The sequence below is a fragment of the Monodon monoceros genome, unplaced genomic scaffold (assembly GCF_005190385.1).
Source record: "Monodon monoceros isolate NGI ecotype Baffin Bay Population unplaced genomic scaffold, NGI_Narwhal_1 Super_Scaffold_19, whole genome shotgun sequence".
Taxonomy (NCBI): Eukaryota; Metazoa; Chordata; class Mammalia; order Artiodactyla; family Monodontidae; genus Monodon; species Monodon monoceros.
Window position 1 is genome coordinate 46,950,595 of NW_021703775.1, and position 13,241 is coordinate 46,963,835.

Here is a 13,241-nt window from a genome sequence, read left to right on the forward strand (position 1 = left end):
TTCTTGGGGTTCAGAAGAGCTTAAAGGTTTCAGGAATAGCTTAAAGCAATAGATAATATCTGAACTAGGCTGTAAAGAAAGGATAATACAGAAGATAAAAGTATCTGGGACAGCATTCCACACAGGGAAGTATGGCTTAGATAGGGCTAGGCAGACTTATGTTCAGGGAACAGAGAAGGTTTGTTTTGTTTCATGTAACCATAGGACGGTTGACATGGCTAGAATGGCCTTTGGGGGCCAATAGATCAGTGCTCCGAATGAAGGAATTCATATTACATGGGTTTTCAGCCAGTTGGAAGTTGCTGCATTTAAGCTGGAAAGTAAGCTAAGAGAATATTTTTTGAGCAAAATGAATCCTGTGCAATGTACTAACTACTTCAGGATGTAAAGTAGTAAAGTCCTGTACTACAGTGAATGAAGAAGGTATAGAAACAAAAGACTGGTGCAACACATTTTTTTAAAGTTTTGTTTAGAAATAATTTCAAATTTACAAAAAATTTCAAAAGTAAAAAAGTACAAAGAACACTGATATAGTTTTACTATGGTGAGCGTGTTGTCCTATTTGCTTTGACATTTTCACTCTCATTTTTTTCTTGACCAACTGAGGATAAGTTATATACTTAATAGCCCTTCATTCTAAATACTTCAGTGTGCATTTTCTAAAAATAGGGATATCCCTTTACAGAACAGAGAGTCACCAACTTCAGTAAATTTGGCATTGATACAATATTTTTTTAACATCTTTATTGGAATATAATTGCTTTACAGTGGTGTGTTAGTTTCTGCTTTATAGTTTTATCTGTTCTCTCATCCATATTCCCCGTTTGTCAGTTGACCCAATGTTGTCTTTTGTAGCATTTTTGCTTCCATCAGAGCATTCAGTCTAGGGCCAGACATTGCATTTTGTTTTCACGTCTCTTTAGCCCCCTTTAATGGAAAACATTACCTTAGACTTTCTTTGTCTTTGATGACATTGATAAATTAAAAAGATATATAGTCCTCTGACCTTTTATCAATGTAAAGTCACTTCTTGGGCTTATCTGATGTTTCGCCATGATTATATTCACGTTTTGCATTCTTGGATGAAATACATTGTTGATTGTGTGGTCTTCTTACAGTATCCCATCTGGAGGGAAATGATGTCCATGTCCTTGACTCATGATTTTAATGCTTGGTCAGCATGTTGCCCAGTTTCTCCACTGAACAGTATGTTTTTCTCCCTTACAACTAATAAACTGTGGAGAGACATGTTAAGACAATGAAAATATCTGTACTTCATCAAAAATTTGCCCTAGATGTATCATCCACTGAAGATTTTACCTGATCCAGTCTTTAACACAGTAGTTACAAGTGATTATTTTCAAACTCCATCTCTCTTCCCACATTTAGAGTCAGCACTTAGTATTCTACTATATACAAGAGCTATCCCTTCATTCTTTCTTTTTCTTTCTTTCCCTTTCTTCTTTTCTTTTTCTCTTCCTCCTTCTCTCACCATCTTCCTCTTTCCTTCCTTCCTTCCTTCCTTCCTTATTGGTATAGACCCACAAGTTTCTGTATTTTCAAGTAGTTTATAATTACTTCACTTAATTATTTTGGTGCTTAAAATGTCCCTGTTTGGGCCACTATGAATCCCATGAAGTTGGCCTCTAGGATCTTGTGACATGCCTCCACTCCAACATTTTTTTTTAGCACTTCTTCACTTTCTGGATGTACATACATACATATCAATTACATGTTCACATAAAATGCATATACACGTATTTTAGAAAACATGAGTTCACACTAGCACCTCCATATCTACAGCATTGTTTCTTGACTCCCCCATTCCATGTTTTCATATCCCTTCTTCCAAGGTGGAATCTTGGCTCCCAGTGATGTCATTTTCTCATTTGCCCGATCCAGTCATACATCTACAATAGTTTCAGAATTGCTTTAAATTGCCCACACTACCACGACTACTACGGACTGAAAACAATTCACGATTAGTTTGTGATTCTTCTCAGTCCTTACTGCCTAAGATTTAATGTGTATGGTCAAGTGCTAAGTTGATAAATAACTTTGATTAGTTCCTTTCTTCGTTTTTTCCTTTCCTTTTCCTTCCTTCCTTTCCCTTTACTGTAGTTATAGTAGTCATTTGAAATACAATTAGTTTTATTTCAGCTTCGTTTTTTCCCTCCCATTCTTATGTATTTAATTACAGTCGTGTGTAGAACGTTAGCATGCTTTTAAAATCAGTGCAACACATTGTGAATTAGGAAGTGATGAATAGAGTATGAAAATGATCATTGTAACAGAAATGTTCCCTAAGTGAATTGCCATCTAATTTTCATTAAAATTTAAGATGTATCTTTTCAATCGCATAGATTCCTACCAGACTTCTAAATGAATAGTTATATCCTATATTAGTCAGTTGCTTTCTTCAACCTCCAGTGAATACATCATTCCTTTGTTACTTAAATGGTTGTGCATTTATCTCTCACCAGCAATCATGTTAGGAAGCAGAGTTAACAGATACTTATATGGATGTAGTTGGCTTATCGATATAGGAACAAATAAGTGGTGGATTCAAAGGAGAACTCAGAGAGAATTGATTCTGTTGTGGGATCGTTCCTAAGTTAATGTCACATGTTTCCACTCTTCTGCTCCTGAGCATGCACTGTTTCTTCACGGTGAAGTCACCCATGTCTCCTTGGCTAGTTAATACTGGGAAACTCTGGCACCTAAGACTTCATTAGGAATCCATAGGCCATTGGTAAGGTTTCGCTTATGATCTGAAAGAAAAGGAATTCCCTTTCAAAATTGCCAAATTTGGATGACAAACACATTTGTTTAACAGATTTTTTTTTCCAGGAGGTATTATTAAAATTAGGAGTCTCAGCCCACCAACTCAGGGGTGCAAGAGATGGCACATTTATTAACTGACCTTACATCAATTTAAATCAGACCTTAGGCCTTTCTTCTGGGGTTACAGGATATTTAATCAGTCATGTGCCATCACCCCCACTCCCACCCACACCCTGGATCATGCAGAAACTCCTGTTGGCTTCTGTCTTCACTGGTTCTCACCAAAAAAGACAGTTCTCCAAGTTTGTCCTTTAAGTGATAAGAAGCCTGTTGCTCCTGTCCTAGGGGAGGCAAAGGGTCTTTGCTGACTCCTGTCGCTGAAGAGCTGTGGTTCAGTCCACCGAGGTTTACCTCATCAGTTCTCTCTGAAACCCTGAACCTGACCAGAGAGCAGGATGCTGGCACTCAGTACTGCTAAATCCCACCGATGTTCATCTCTGTCTCCTAGTCAGTGGTAACTGCCTCATCTAGTTCAGCCCTCGAATGCATCCTGCTCATTACTTTTTCCTTTCTTGAACACCTTGCAAACTAGGCCTTCAGAAAAGATTCGAAAAGGTGTTGTTTTTCAGAAAGTTGCCTTCCACTTTCTGCCAAGTAAAAGCTTTTGAGGCAAAGTGCTACAAGGGACTTGGCTAGCTTCTTAGAACTGAAGGGAGAACAAAATATAAACCAGCATTTCAGTAAATTAGCCTGCCATTTACTCGTTCTCAAAACTGCCAAGGCCTTAGAGCAGAAATTATATTCTATCCCCTCTCCGTTGTGTAGGAGTTGAAAGTTTTTTCAGTTGTGGAAACCAACTTGCTGTTTCTCAGAGTTCAAAGATGAATGGGCATATAAACTGAGTAAACATTGATGATTCACACAAATTATGCATATTCTCCCCCCCACTCCTCCACCACACCTCTTCTGTTCCCCCAGCTCCCAGCATCTTGCTTCTCAGAACTAAAGACAGTGTTTTGTTTTTCACAGTAATTGTCATCAGGGTGATTCATATTTGGGAAATTATGTTTTGCCAAAGATCTCATGAAAGCCAAGAATTCATAAGAATAAAAAGTCAGCCTTGAGTTACATAGCATAAAAAAGGTTTCCAAAGATGCAGTGGAACCTTGCCATTGAGGCTTCCCGTTGGAATGAGACTTTTTCAAACACGCTAGTGGCCACATGAAGCCAGCCATGAATCAGGAAAGCAATAGACATTTCTTATTAAATTTTACAGCAAGTTCAGAAATCACTGAACAAGAAAAAATTGTAAAGGAAAGCGCTGGAAACTCTTCATGCAAAGTCCTACATTTGACTACATCTTTAAATCAGAGTTATATATACTGTTAAGTCAAGTATTTGTTGAATACAGGACAGTACATACTCAGGTCATTCCTGGGAATGTCTGAACCTCACCGAGGCTCATGAGGGTAAGCAGTTGCCAGCAAAGAAGCCCAAGAAGAGAGAGATTCCCCAGAACTCAGATGAGAAAATGTTCTACACACTGTATGGGATCCCTAAGTAGGGAGTCTTTGGGTTTCAACATATCACCTAGTCTGTCTAAAATATCTGGAGTTGTGTGTTCTGTATGTGTGTGTGTATGTTAGTGTGTGTGGCCTTTGTTGAACACTATTCACTGCATATCCAATTACCCAAGCCTGGAAGCTGGGACCAGCATTATTTCCCCCTTCTCCATCATTCTGTACATTATTAATAAATCCTGCAATTATATTGGCGAGACTATCTTATTTTGTCCATTTTTTCTATTTCTTCTATAAACACTCTACTTCGTATTGTCTGCAATCTATTATATCCATAACAGAGAGATCAAATACACACACACACACACACACACACACACACACACACACACACACACTCATGTCTTATGTCTGCCTAAAAGCCTTCAGTAGCTCCTAATAGAGTCAGGAGGCACTGTGACATCTGACCCCTGACTCGTCTTCCCATCTCATCTGAGCACTAACCTCACTTACTCATGACTCTCCAGCCACACTCTCTGGGTTTTTCTCACCTGAGAGCCTCTGTTCATCTGTCTCTCCTTCCTGGAATCCACCTCCCCCTTCCTTTTCTCCAGTTCTTAGCATGGCTTTCTCCTTTTAGTTCTTCAAATTTAAATTAAATATCCACTCAGGTACTTGCCCGCATTCCATATTTACCAACCCAGCATGCTGTTCATCAAATTCATGGCATTTTCTGAGTTTTATCATCATATAGTTAATTATTTTCTTATCTGGTTTTGTCTGCCTTACCCCAGTAGGCCATGAATTTTGTGAAAACAGGAGCTAAGTCTGCTTCTGTCAACATTATTTCTTAATTGCCTAATACAGCACCTGCCTTATAGGTATACTGCACACTCGGTAACTTTCAATAGCTTTCAGTGAATTAACAAGTGGATCTAAGGCTGGGGAGGGGTGGTCATTTTCTTCTGCAGCAGAAATTTAACCCAACTCAGAGCAAGGCTCAGCATAAAACCTTGCTATCTGTTTTGGTAGAAAGATTTGATTTAGAAATTGAGATTTCTGTGCAAACACACCACCCAGGTGGTTGTTTCTTATTGGAGATTATCATCAATCTGGATGCCCCAGACACTGAGCAGAGGCATTCTGTTAATCTCAAATTCTCCTTTTCCAGTAAATCTCTAGGAAAGATGCTGCATTTTTTTAACGAGTGGAGCCTTAAAAATATTTCTCCTTCATTGTCCTTTATTTTTTCTTAGTCAATATATGTGTTCAATAGTAGAGGTGGCTACATTGCCAACTGAGGATTAAACATGGGAATAAATTCTGAGGAAAAAAGGATTTTTGAAAGGCAGCAGTAAATGTTTTATTAGGCAGTGGATAATGGCTTTTAGGTGCTCATTCTCCTTCATGAGCAAACATATGTGCCATTACTGTCAATGCAATTTATATATGCTTATTAAGGAAGGAATAGGCTCTTGAACATGGGCCATAATGATTTTTCTTGTAATTGGGCCATGGTTGCTCCAAAGCTTTTTTACTACTTTTTTATTATGTATGCTCTGCATACATATTCTATTCCTTTGAGAAAAGAAAACAGACAATACGTGTTATTTTTATCACTGAACTTCTTTCTCAGTTCTGCTGAACAAAATGTGCTTCCCTATTTCAGAGCTGCCAAGAACTGGACAATTTGGTGTCATATTTAATTTCAAGTATTAGAAATTTTTTTTCTGGATATTCTCTTACTGTCAGTTGGTTCATTAATGTAGCTTTTAAGAAGAAAACATGACCGTTTCAGGAGCAGGGTGGGTTCACCAAGTTAAGACTCAGATTTTAATATAATGAAAAAGATAAAATAACACAAGGAGATAGAAAAGCCCAAGTAATTCTTTTCAGCTTTGCATAGTCTTCATTCTATTTAGCTTGTTAATGCAGTGTTACTGGTGTCTCTAGTGATTTATATTTGAAAATTATTAAAGGCTAATTTTATTTGCTACCCAAGAGGTAGTTCCACACAGACTAGTATTGAGGTCACTGAACAAAAGAACTGAAGAAGGGGAGAAAAGTGATGTCATATGAGAAACCAGAATTGCTAAGGATTTAACAGTATTTTTGCTTGGGATAGACAAGAAGGAAGTATAGTGGGGAGGAGGGAGGAAAGACAACTGTTTACAGTGCTATTTTCTGTATTAAAGAAAACACACATTTGCAGAGAAGGAATCAGAACAAACTAATAACTGAAAAGAGAACATGCCAAGGGATGACAGGACTGCTGTTGTCAGGATCAAGGACTAGTAAAGAGGTATGGAGATTAAGGAGCATTAAGTACAGCTCAGGGGAGAGTTTTTTATACCAATGAGTTTGTTAACATCAAAATCAAGTATGTGGGCAATTTTTCTTGTGCAACAAAAAGTATGCCTTTTATGATTTAATTACAGGCATTTCCTTTAAAATGCCACCTAGTGTTTTATCGTTTTTTCTAAAGAAATGGAAATCTGTCAGACTGGTTGAAGGAGGCCCACAAAGGGGGGTGTTCAGTCTTTATCACACCTGGGAAGAAGGTTCAGTGCATCTTCCCAGGGCTGAGACTGGGATTGGCTCTAATTCATATTTTCATTAATATCAGAGATGATGGGATAGGGTAAGCTCGATAAAATTTCCAATTACGCCAAACTGAGTAGTGAAGCTAACACCTGGAAGAACTTGACTGCAATTTAAATGACCTTTTTGAGTTTCTGAAGAAAGTGAATGAGTTTAATTAGACAAGAACAAGATGCAAGGAGCGAATCACTAGCAATGATAAGAGTACTTTACCGCTGTGCTTTAGAAAGCAAGTTCACATCTTTTTTAATTTTGACTTCAACCTTGCAGGTAGGTACAATGATCACTCTGGAGGTAGGGACGGGACTAAGTAGGCTTTTAATGGGATTGGCAGAGAAATATGGCAGGATGAACAGGGATGGGGTTGAGTTGAAGAGTGAATCACTAAATAAATTGGCAACCAAGCTTCACACTAGGGTGTTTAATAGAAGATTATACTTTGTGGTAATGTGGAATAATTTTACTGGTATTCTTAAAATTGGACATGCCTTGAACTGGTATGTCGTGCTCAATTTAGGTATCCAAATCCTAAGTGCAAGGAAAATGGCAGAGGGCCAGAAGAGATCAACAGGAATTCTTCGTGATTGGGAGACTAGGTCTAGGAAAGATGGAATTATTCAGTATACAAAAGGGAAGGTGAAAAGTACATATTTAACCTCAAACACATTTTCATGGCTCGTAATTGGAAGGATAGTCAGCAGCTCTTCATTATTTCTGTTGATATAGGAAAATATACAGTTACTTTTTGTTTTTCTTGAAGAACATTCTTTTTTTTTTTTTAAAGGGCATATGTGTTTGGTTTTTTTTGTGTTTTTTTTTTAAAGAAGATGTTGGGGATAGGAGTTTATTAATTTATTTATTTATTTTTGCTGTGTTGGGTCTTCGTTTCTGTGTGGGGGCTTTCTCTAGTTGTGGCAAGCGGGGGCCTCTCACTATCGCGGCCTCTCTTGTTGTGGAGCCCAGGCTCCAGACGCACAGGGTCAGTAGTTGTGGCTCACGGGCCCAGTTGCTCCGCGGCATGTGGGATCCTCCCAGACCATGGCTCAAACCCGTGTCCCCTGCATTGGCAGGCAGATTCTCAACCACTGCGCCACCAGGGAAGCCCGAAGAAGACAGACATCACATCACCATGGAGCTGGGATGTATCACTTTCTACTGGGATGATTTAGGATAGTCATTGCCCCTCGTCCTCCTCCATTCCATCCCTCCCTCCCTCCCTTTCTTCCTCCCTTCCTTCCTTTTCCTTTCTCTCTCTTCTTCCTCTTAGCCTTTCTCTCTTCCTTTCTTCATTTTTTCCTTCCTTTATTCTTTCTTCTAGTTTTAAAAAATTCTGCAACTTTAATGAGGATCATTTTTGTTAAGATTGAAATTTGGACAGAGATTAAAACTTGACCTAAGAAAGTTTTATTAAGTAATTCAGCCTCACCATGTAAGGTCATTTCTCATTTTTACTATACATACATAACTGAATATCAAGGAGGTCTGTAGATCCTTGCATTTTAAAATGTGATTTTGCTATGGAAGTCTAAAGTTGAAAGTGCCCTTCAGATGCAGAAAATAATAATACACCATCTTCTCTTTTAGGTCAAATGGCGGGGGATCATACAAGGCTGGAGTTTCATAACATAGAGACTGGCATCATCACGGAACGCCGGTATCTGTCTTCTGTTCCCTCCAATTTCATTGGACACCTGCAGAGCCTGACATTTAATGGAATGGCATACATTGACTTGTGTAAAAATGGCGACATAGATTATTGTGAGCTCAATGCCAGGTTTGGCTTCAGGAACATCATAGCAGACCCTGTCACCTTCAAGACCAAATCGAGCTATGTTGCCTTAGCTACGTTGCAAGCCTACACTTCTATGCATCTTTTTTTCCAGTTCAAGACAACATCCCTAGATGGACTAATTCTGTATAACAGTGGGGATGGAAACGACTTTATTGTGGTTGAATTAGTTAAAGGGTAAGTACAGGTCCGTTCAATGACAAACAGAGCTTTATGAAAATGAACCTCAAGTTCCACAATTATACATTAAACAGAAGGTGGTGGGCAGGGAGGGTGGTTTGCAAATAATGCATTTGTTTAAACCACTTTTTAGGTATCTTATAAAGTTAATAGGGATTCAGTACAGTTTTTTATATCTACATTTCCATACATAAGGTGCAAATAGCGTCGAGTTCTAATTTATTGTAGGCATTCCATAAGTCTTACTCTTCAAATGTGGATATCTTTACTATGCACATGGTAATTCCACAAAAGAATTTCTACACTTGTTGGCTAAGTTAAATAGCTAAGTTAAATAGCTAATTCATGCAAGCAGATTACTTCAACTCCACAAAATCCCATTTAATCGAGGCTTAATTCTATGTCAGAGCTTCTTGAAGAATTTAGAAAGATTTTTATGACATTTCCTTGAAACTGTGATGAACATTTGGTATCTTTTAATTGATTTAGGTATTCATTCAGTTGGTGAATATCATTGCACATTTACAATTGGCTAGATAATATGCCACACACTAGTTTACATATATATATATATATATATATATATATATATATATTCCTTGCCACTCCTGTGCACACTTCAGATTCCACCAACCCCAAGGCACACAGATGCACACAACCCGAGGGGATACAGGTGAACACATAAATTTAGCAGAAAAGCACCAAGAAGTTTCCTAATATGATCTTGGGCAAAGGTTCAAGAGATTATTTAGCAAAATTAGGAAAACCTATGAGTCCGGGAGTGGCTACCTGAGCTGGTCTTGAAGGATGAGTGCACATTTCCCATAGAGAAATAGGCGTTCAAGATGGCAGGAAACAAGTGCAGGAAGCTGAGAATCGCCAGTTCTGTGTGGTTGGCAGAGGATGGAGAGAGTGGTGGAAATAGGGAATGAGTAGTCACAGATATTTATCTTCCACAGCGATGAAGTGGAGTGTGGACCACAATTTTAAAAATATTTTCACTATTTCCTGTATTGAAGACAATGAATAATCCTCCTTGCGGAAACAGAGTAGTGTTTCTTACCCTCTTGTTAGTTGAGCTTCTACACAACTCACTCTCATGACTTCTAGCAAGGATGCAACCGCCTGCAAAAGAGATCTCTGTTTGTAATAAGCAGTTTGACTCCATCAGAAATTCAAAAAGTGATGGCGGTTTTCCACCTTCCCTTTTTTCCCAGGTACTTACATTACGTGTTTGATTTGGGAAATGGTGCTAACCTCATCAAAGGGAGCTCAAATAAACCTCTCAATGACAATCAGTGGCACAACGTGATGATATCAAGGGACACCAGCAACCTCCACACTGTAAAGATTGACACGAAAATCACAACGCAAATCACAGCGGGAGCCAGGAACTTGGACCTTAAGAGTAAGTGCACGGAGTCAGAGGAGCAGGCAGGAACCCACATGGTTTGTGCTCGTGTGGCACAAACTTTGCTTTGGCGGTGGGGGGAGGGGGGCGCGGGGTGTGGGTACCTTTTGCAAAGACTGACCAGAATTTCATCTCCAACATGTAATTAATAATACAACACACAAGCCTCTGCTCCCCCTTGAATGTGGCAGAAACACGTATTTTTAATAGCAGCTCAAAAATGCAATACCTAAGAATGCATGCATGATTAAAATTTAAGGAGTGAGAAGAATATATCTTAGTCTTGATATTATAAAGAAAAGTAGGCGTTTGCAAGTTTCTTTAGTCCCAACAGCTTTTAGTTGATTTGGAGTCAAGGTAACCATATACCTACTGAGTTTCTTCTAGAGCTTATTAGTTTTCTCTTCTTGGTGAGGTTTCCTAGATACTTACAGAGCCTCTCACCAACAGGGGTCTGAGGCTGGCTTATACCCTGTGTCTCCAATGGTGAATCCCTCCCAACACCCACAAACACCAATGGGAATGTTCTTTCATCAGCTGCTAAGGAAGTCTTAACAGACTTTTTCCTTCCTTTTTTTTTTAACATCTTTATTGGAGTATAATTGCTTTACATTTCCTTCCTTATTGATACTTGATTTCTCAAGTGAGCAATACAAAATACTTAGAAAATCTGTCAATAATGGAAAATAACAGAAGTTTCTATTTGAATGGGTCTTTGTGATTCGCTAAGAGCATGTCCATATATCCATCTCACTTAACACAACAACAAGCATTGGACAAGATGTTATTAGCACTTCTTTGTGAATGTAGGAAATCTGAGCTTTGAATGGCTTGCCCAGGGTTAAAACAACTACTTCAGCAGAGCAAATCATAACCCCAGTTCTGACACATGGCCCCTCCATTGCTCCTTCTGCACTGACTGGGTGCATTCCAAAGCCCTGCAGGGATCATCATGGTCATCATTTTTGCTTGGCAAGAGCTGTTCATTTGTACTGATGGGATCTTGCCCTTTGATTTAAATGATAAATACATAGGGGAGTTAGGGAACTGGAAAGAGAAAACCCAACAGAATTCTTTCTAGAGAAAAAAAAGCTGTGAGTAAGGTGAAAGAAGACAGAAAAGGGTTTCACTTTCTGTAATTGCAGAATATATTTACAATCCCAGTACTATATTTGTCTAACACATAAAATGTGTGGTGATGGCTGTCTCCCTTCTCAGAGTGGGCCTCTTGTTAACTTCAAAGAGATCCTGTTTGTACCTACAAATCTAATAGCTTAGTTCACAAAGTAAAATGAAATTCAAAGGAAATGCTGTTTTACAGTCTACACCTCTTTCTTCTCTCTGACTGAAGTGAATGGAGGGCATTTTCTGTCCCTATTTCGTGGGTGCCCCTGTTTTGCACAGCGGACTCAGGTGGTAATTGTCAAGGAAAGGGAGAGATTGTGACAGTCGTGTGCTGGCCATGCCAACCACCAAAGCTAAAGCAAAATGTCCTGTTTGTGTAGGGAGAGACCTCAGTAAGCATAAATGAGCTTCCCTAGAAACCCTGAACACTAGGTGGAACACTAAAATGTCTAGAAAAGAAGCAGTTCCTGCTTGATTGAAGTATGTGACATGCACAGACCTACTCATTGAGGGAACAGAGAAGCAGTGCCAGGCAGTGGGTATCTCATTGGGCAATTAGGGCGCTGTCTCCTGAGAAGTAAATATTTGCCTATTGTTCCTTAAAAAATTGAAGTGAGGGTAATTGGAGGACATGGTATGGGATTCTTTCTGGTGGTGGAGGGGACCTTTACAAACCTAAGAAACCCTCAGAGCTGATTTTTGTTAAAACGTTGAGTGTTTCAGGATTTTGAATATAAGAAAGGCTTTATCCATGATAAAAAGCTAAAACTATGAATTGAAAATAGCGTTTTATATAATATTAAGATGCTAAGTATTGAATTCTGACTGAGTGCATTTGTGTTTAAAAAAATAGCACAATTTAAATTTGAGGTACATTTCCAGATGTATAAAGAGATTCTATACTAATGACTATCCCCCTCTACCTTGTGAAGTCCCTTCCTGTTTACAGACTTAACCAGACCATGCCATAAAGTGAGAGCAAGTTCCTAAAATTAAAACTCGGGACTTCCCTGGTGGTCCAGTGGTTAAGACTTCACCTTCCAATGCAGGGGGTGCGTATTTGACCCCTGGTTGGGGAGCTAAGATCCCACATGCCTCACGGCCAAAAAAACCAAAAAACATAAAACAGAAGCAACATTGTAACAAATTCAGTAAGGACTTTAAAAATGGTCCACATCAAAAACAATTTTTTTTAAACTTAAACATTAAAAGTCAAAGCTGTGAACTCATCAATTGGATGTGTGATCCAATGACAACAATAACCCCAAGAAGCCCCCTTGCCATGTGTGTCCCCAACTCGAGGGAGCCTGAGAAGAGAGCATGGTCCTGGGGTGGACATCTCTCAGCTTCCACAAGCACCACCTTTTGGTGTGTGGGTCCAGGGGCCTTGGTCAGATAAGGAGTGTTTACTGAGCGCTGACGCTGTGCTCAGAGTGGAGAGCACAGGTGCGAAGAGGGCGGCAGGCTTCCTGTAACAAGAAGCTTTCTGTCCCAAGGAGAAGACCGACACCGAGGGAACATTGACAGGACAGAGAACAGGATTCCCTGGAGACACATCAGGATATTGAAAAGAATGTGGCGTCACCAGGTAGAATATTAGAGGAAGGATTGTTTCAGAGATACCTGAAGGATGAGTAAGCGCGATGAGGCATCGTTTCTCCTTCCCACCTGGATGCCGGCCCCTGGAATTAGGGGAGCTTAATGAGACAGGAGACCACAGACAGGAACTCTTCACTCTGAATTTAACAGCAGTCTCCTTTGTATGCTAGTCATGTAGGATTCAGCCACTCTCAATGCAGAAACAATGAGAGGTGACCGAATTTGGACAATG

At 39.3% G+C, this 13,241-nt stretch overlaps 1 protein-coding gene across 14 annotated transcripts in view; it reads left to right on the plus strand.

Moving 5' to 3' along the window:
* NRXN1 (neurexin 1) overlaps positions 1-13,241 on the plus strand; it is a 1,121,986-nt gene that overhangs the window by 540,073 nt on the left and 568,672 nt on the right. For all 14 annotated transcript variants that reach the window (XM_029232577.1, XM_029232579.1, XM_029232585.1 and 11 more), the window contains 2 exons: positions 8,490-8,871; positions 10,092-10,282. In XM_029232577.1, the coding sequence (XP_029088410.1) occupies positions 8,490-8,871; positions 10,092-10,282 (573 nt within the window). The remainder of the gene's footprint in view (positions 1-8,489; positions 8,872-10,091; positions 10,283-13,241) is intronic.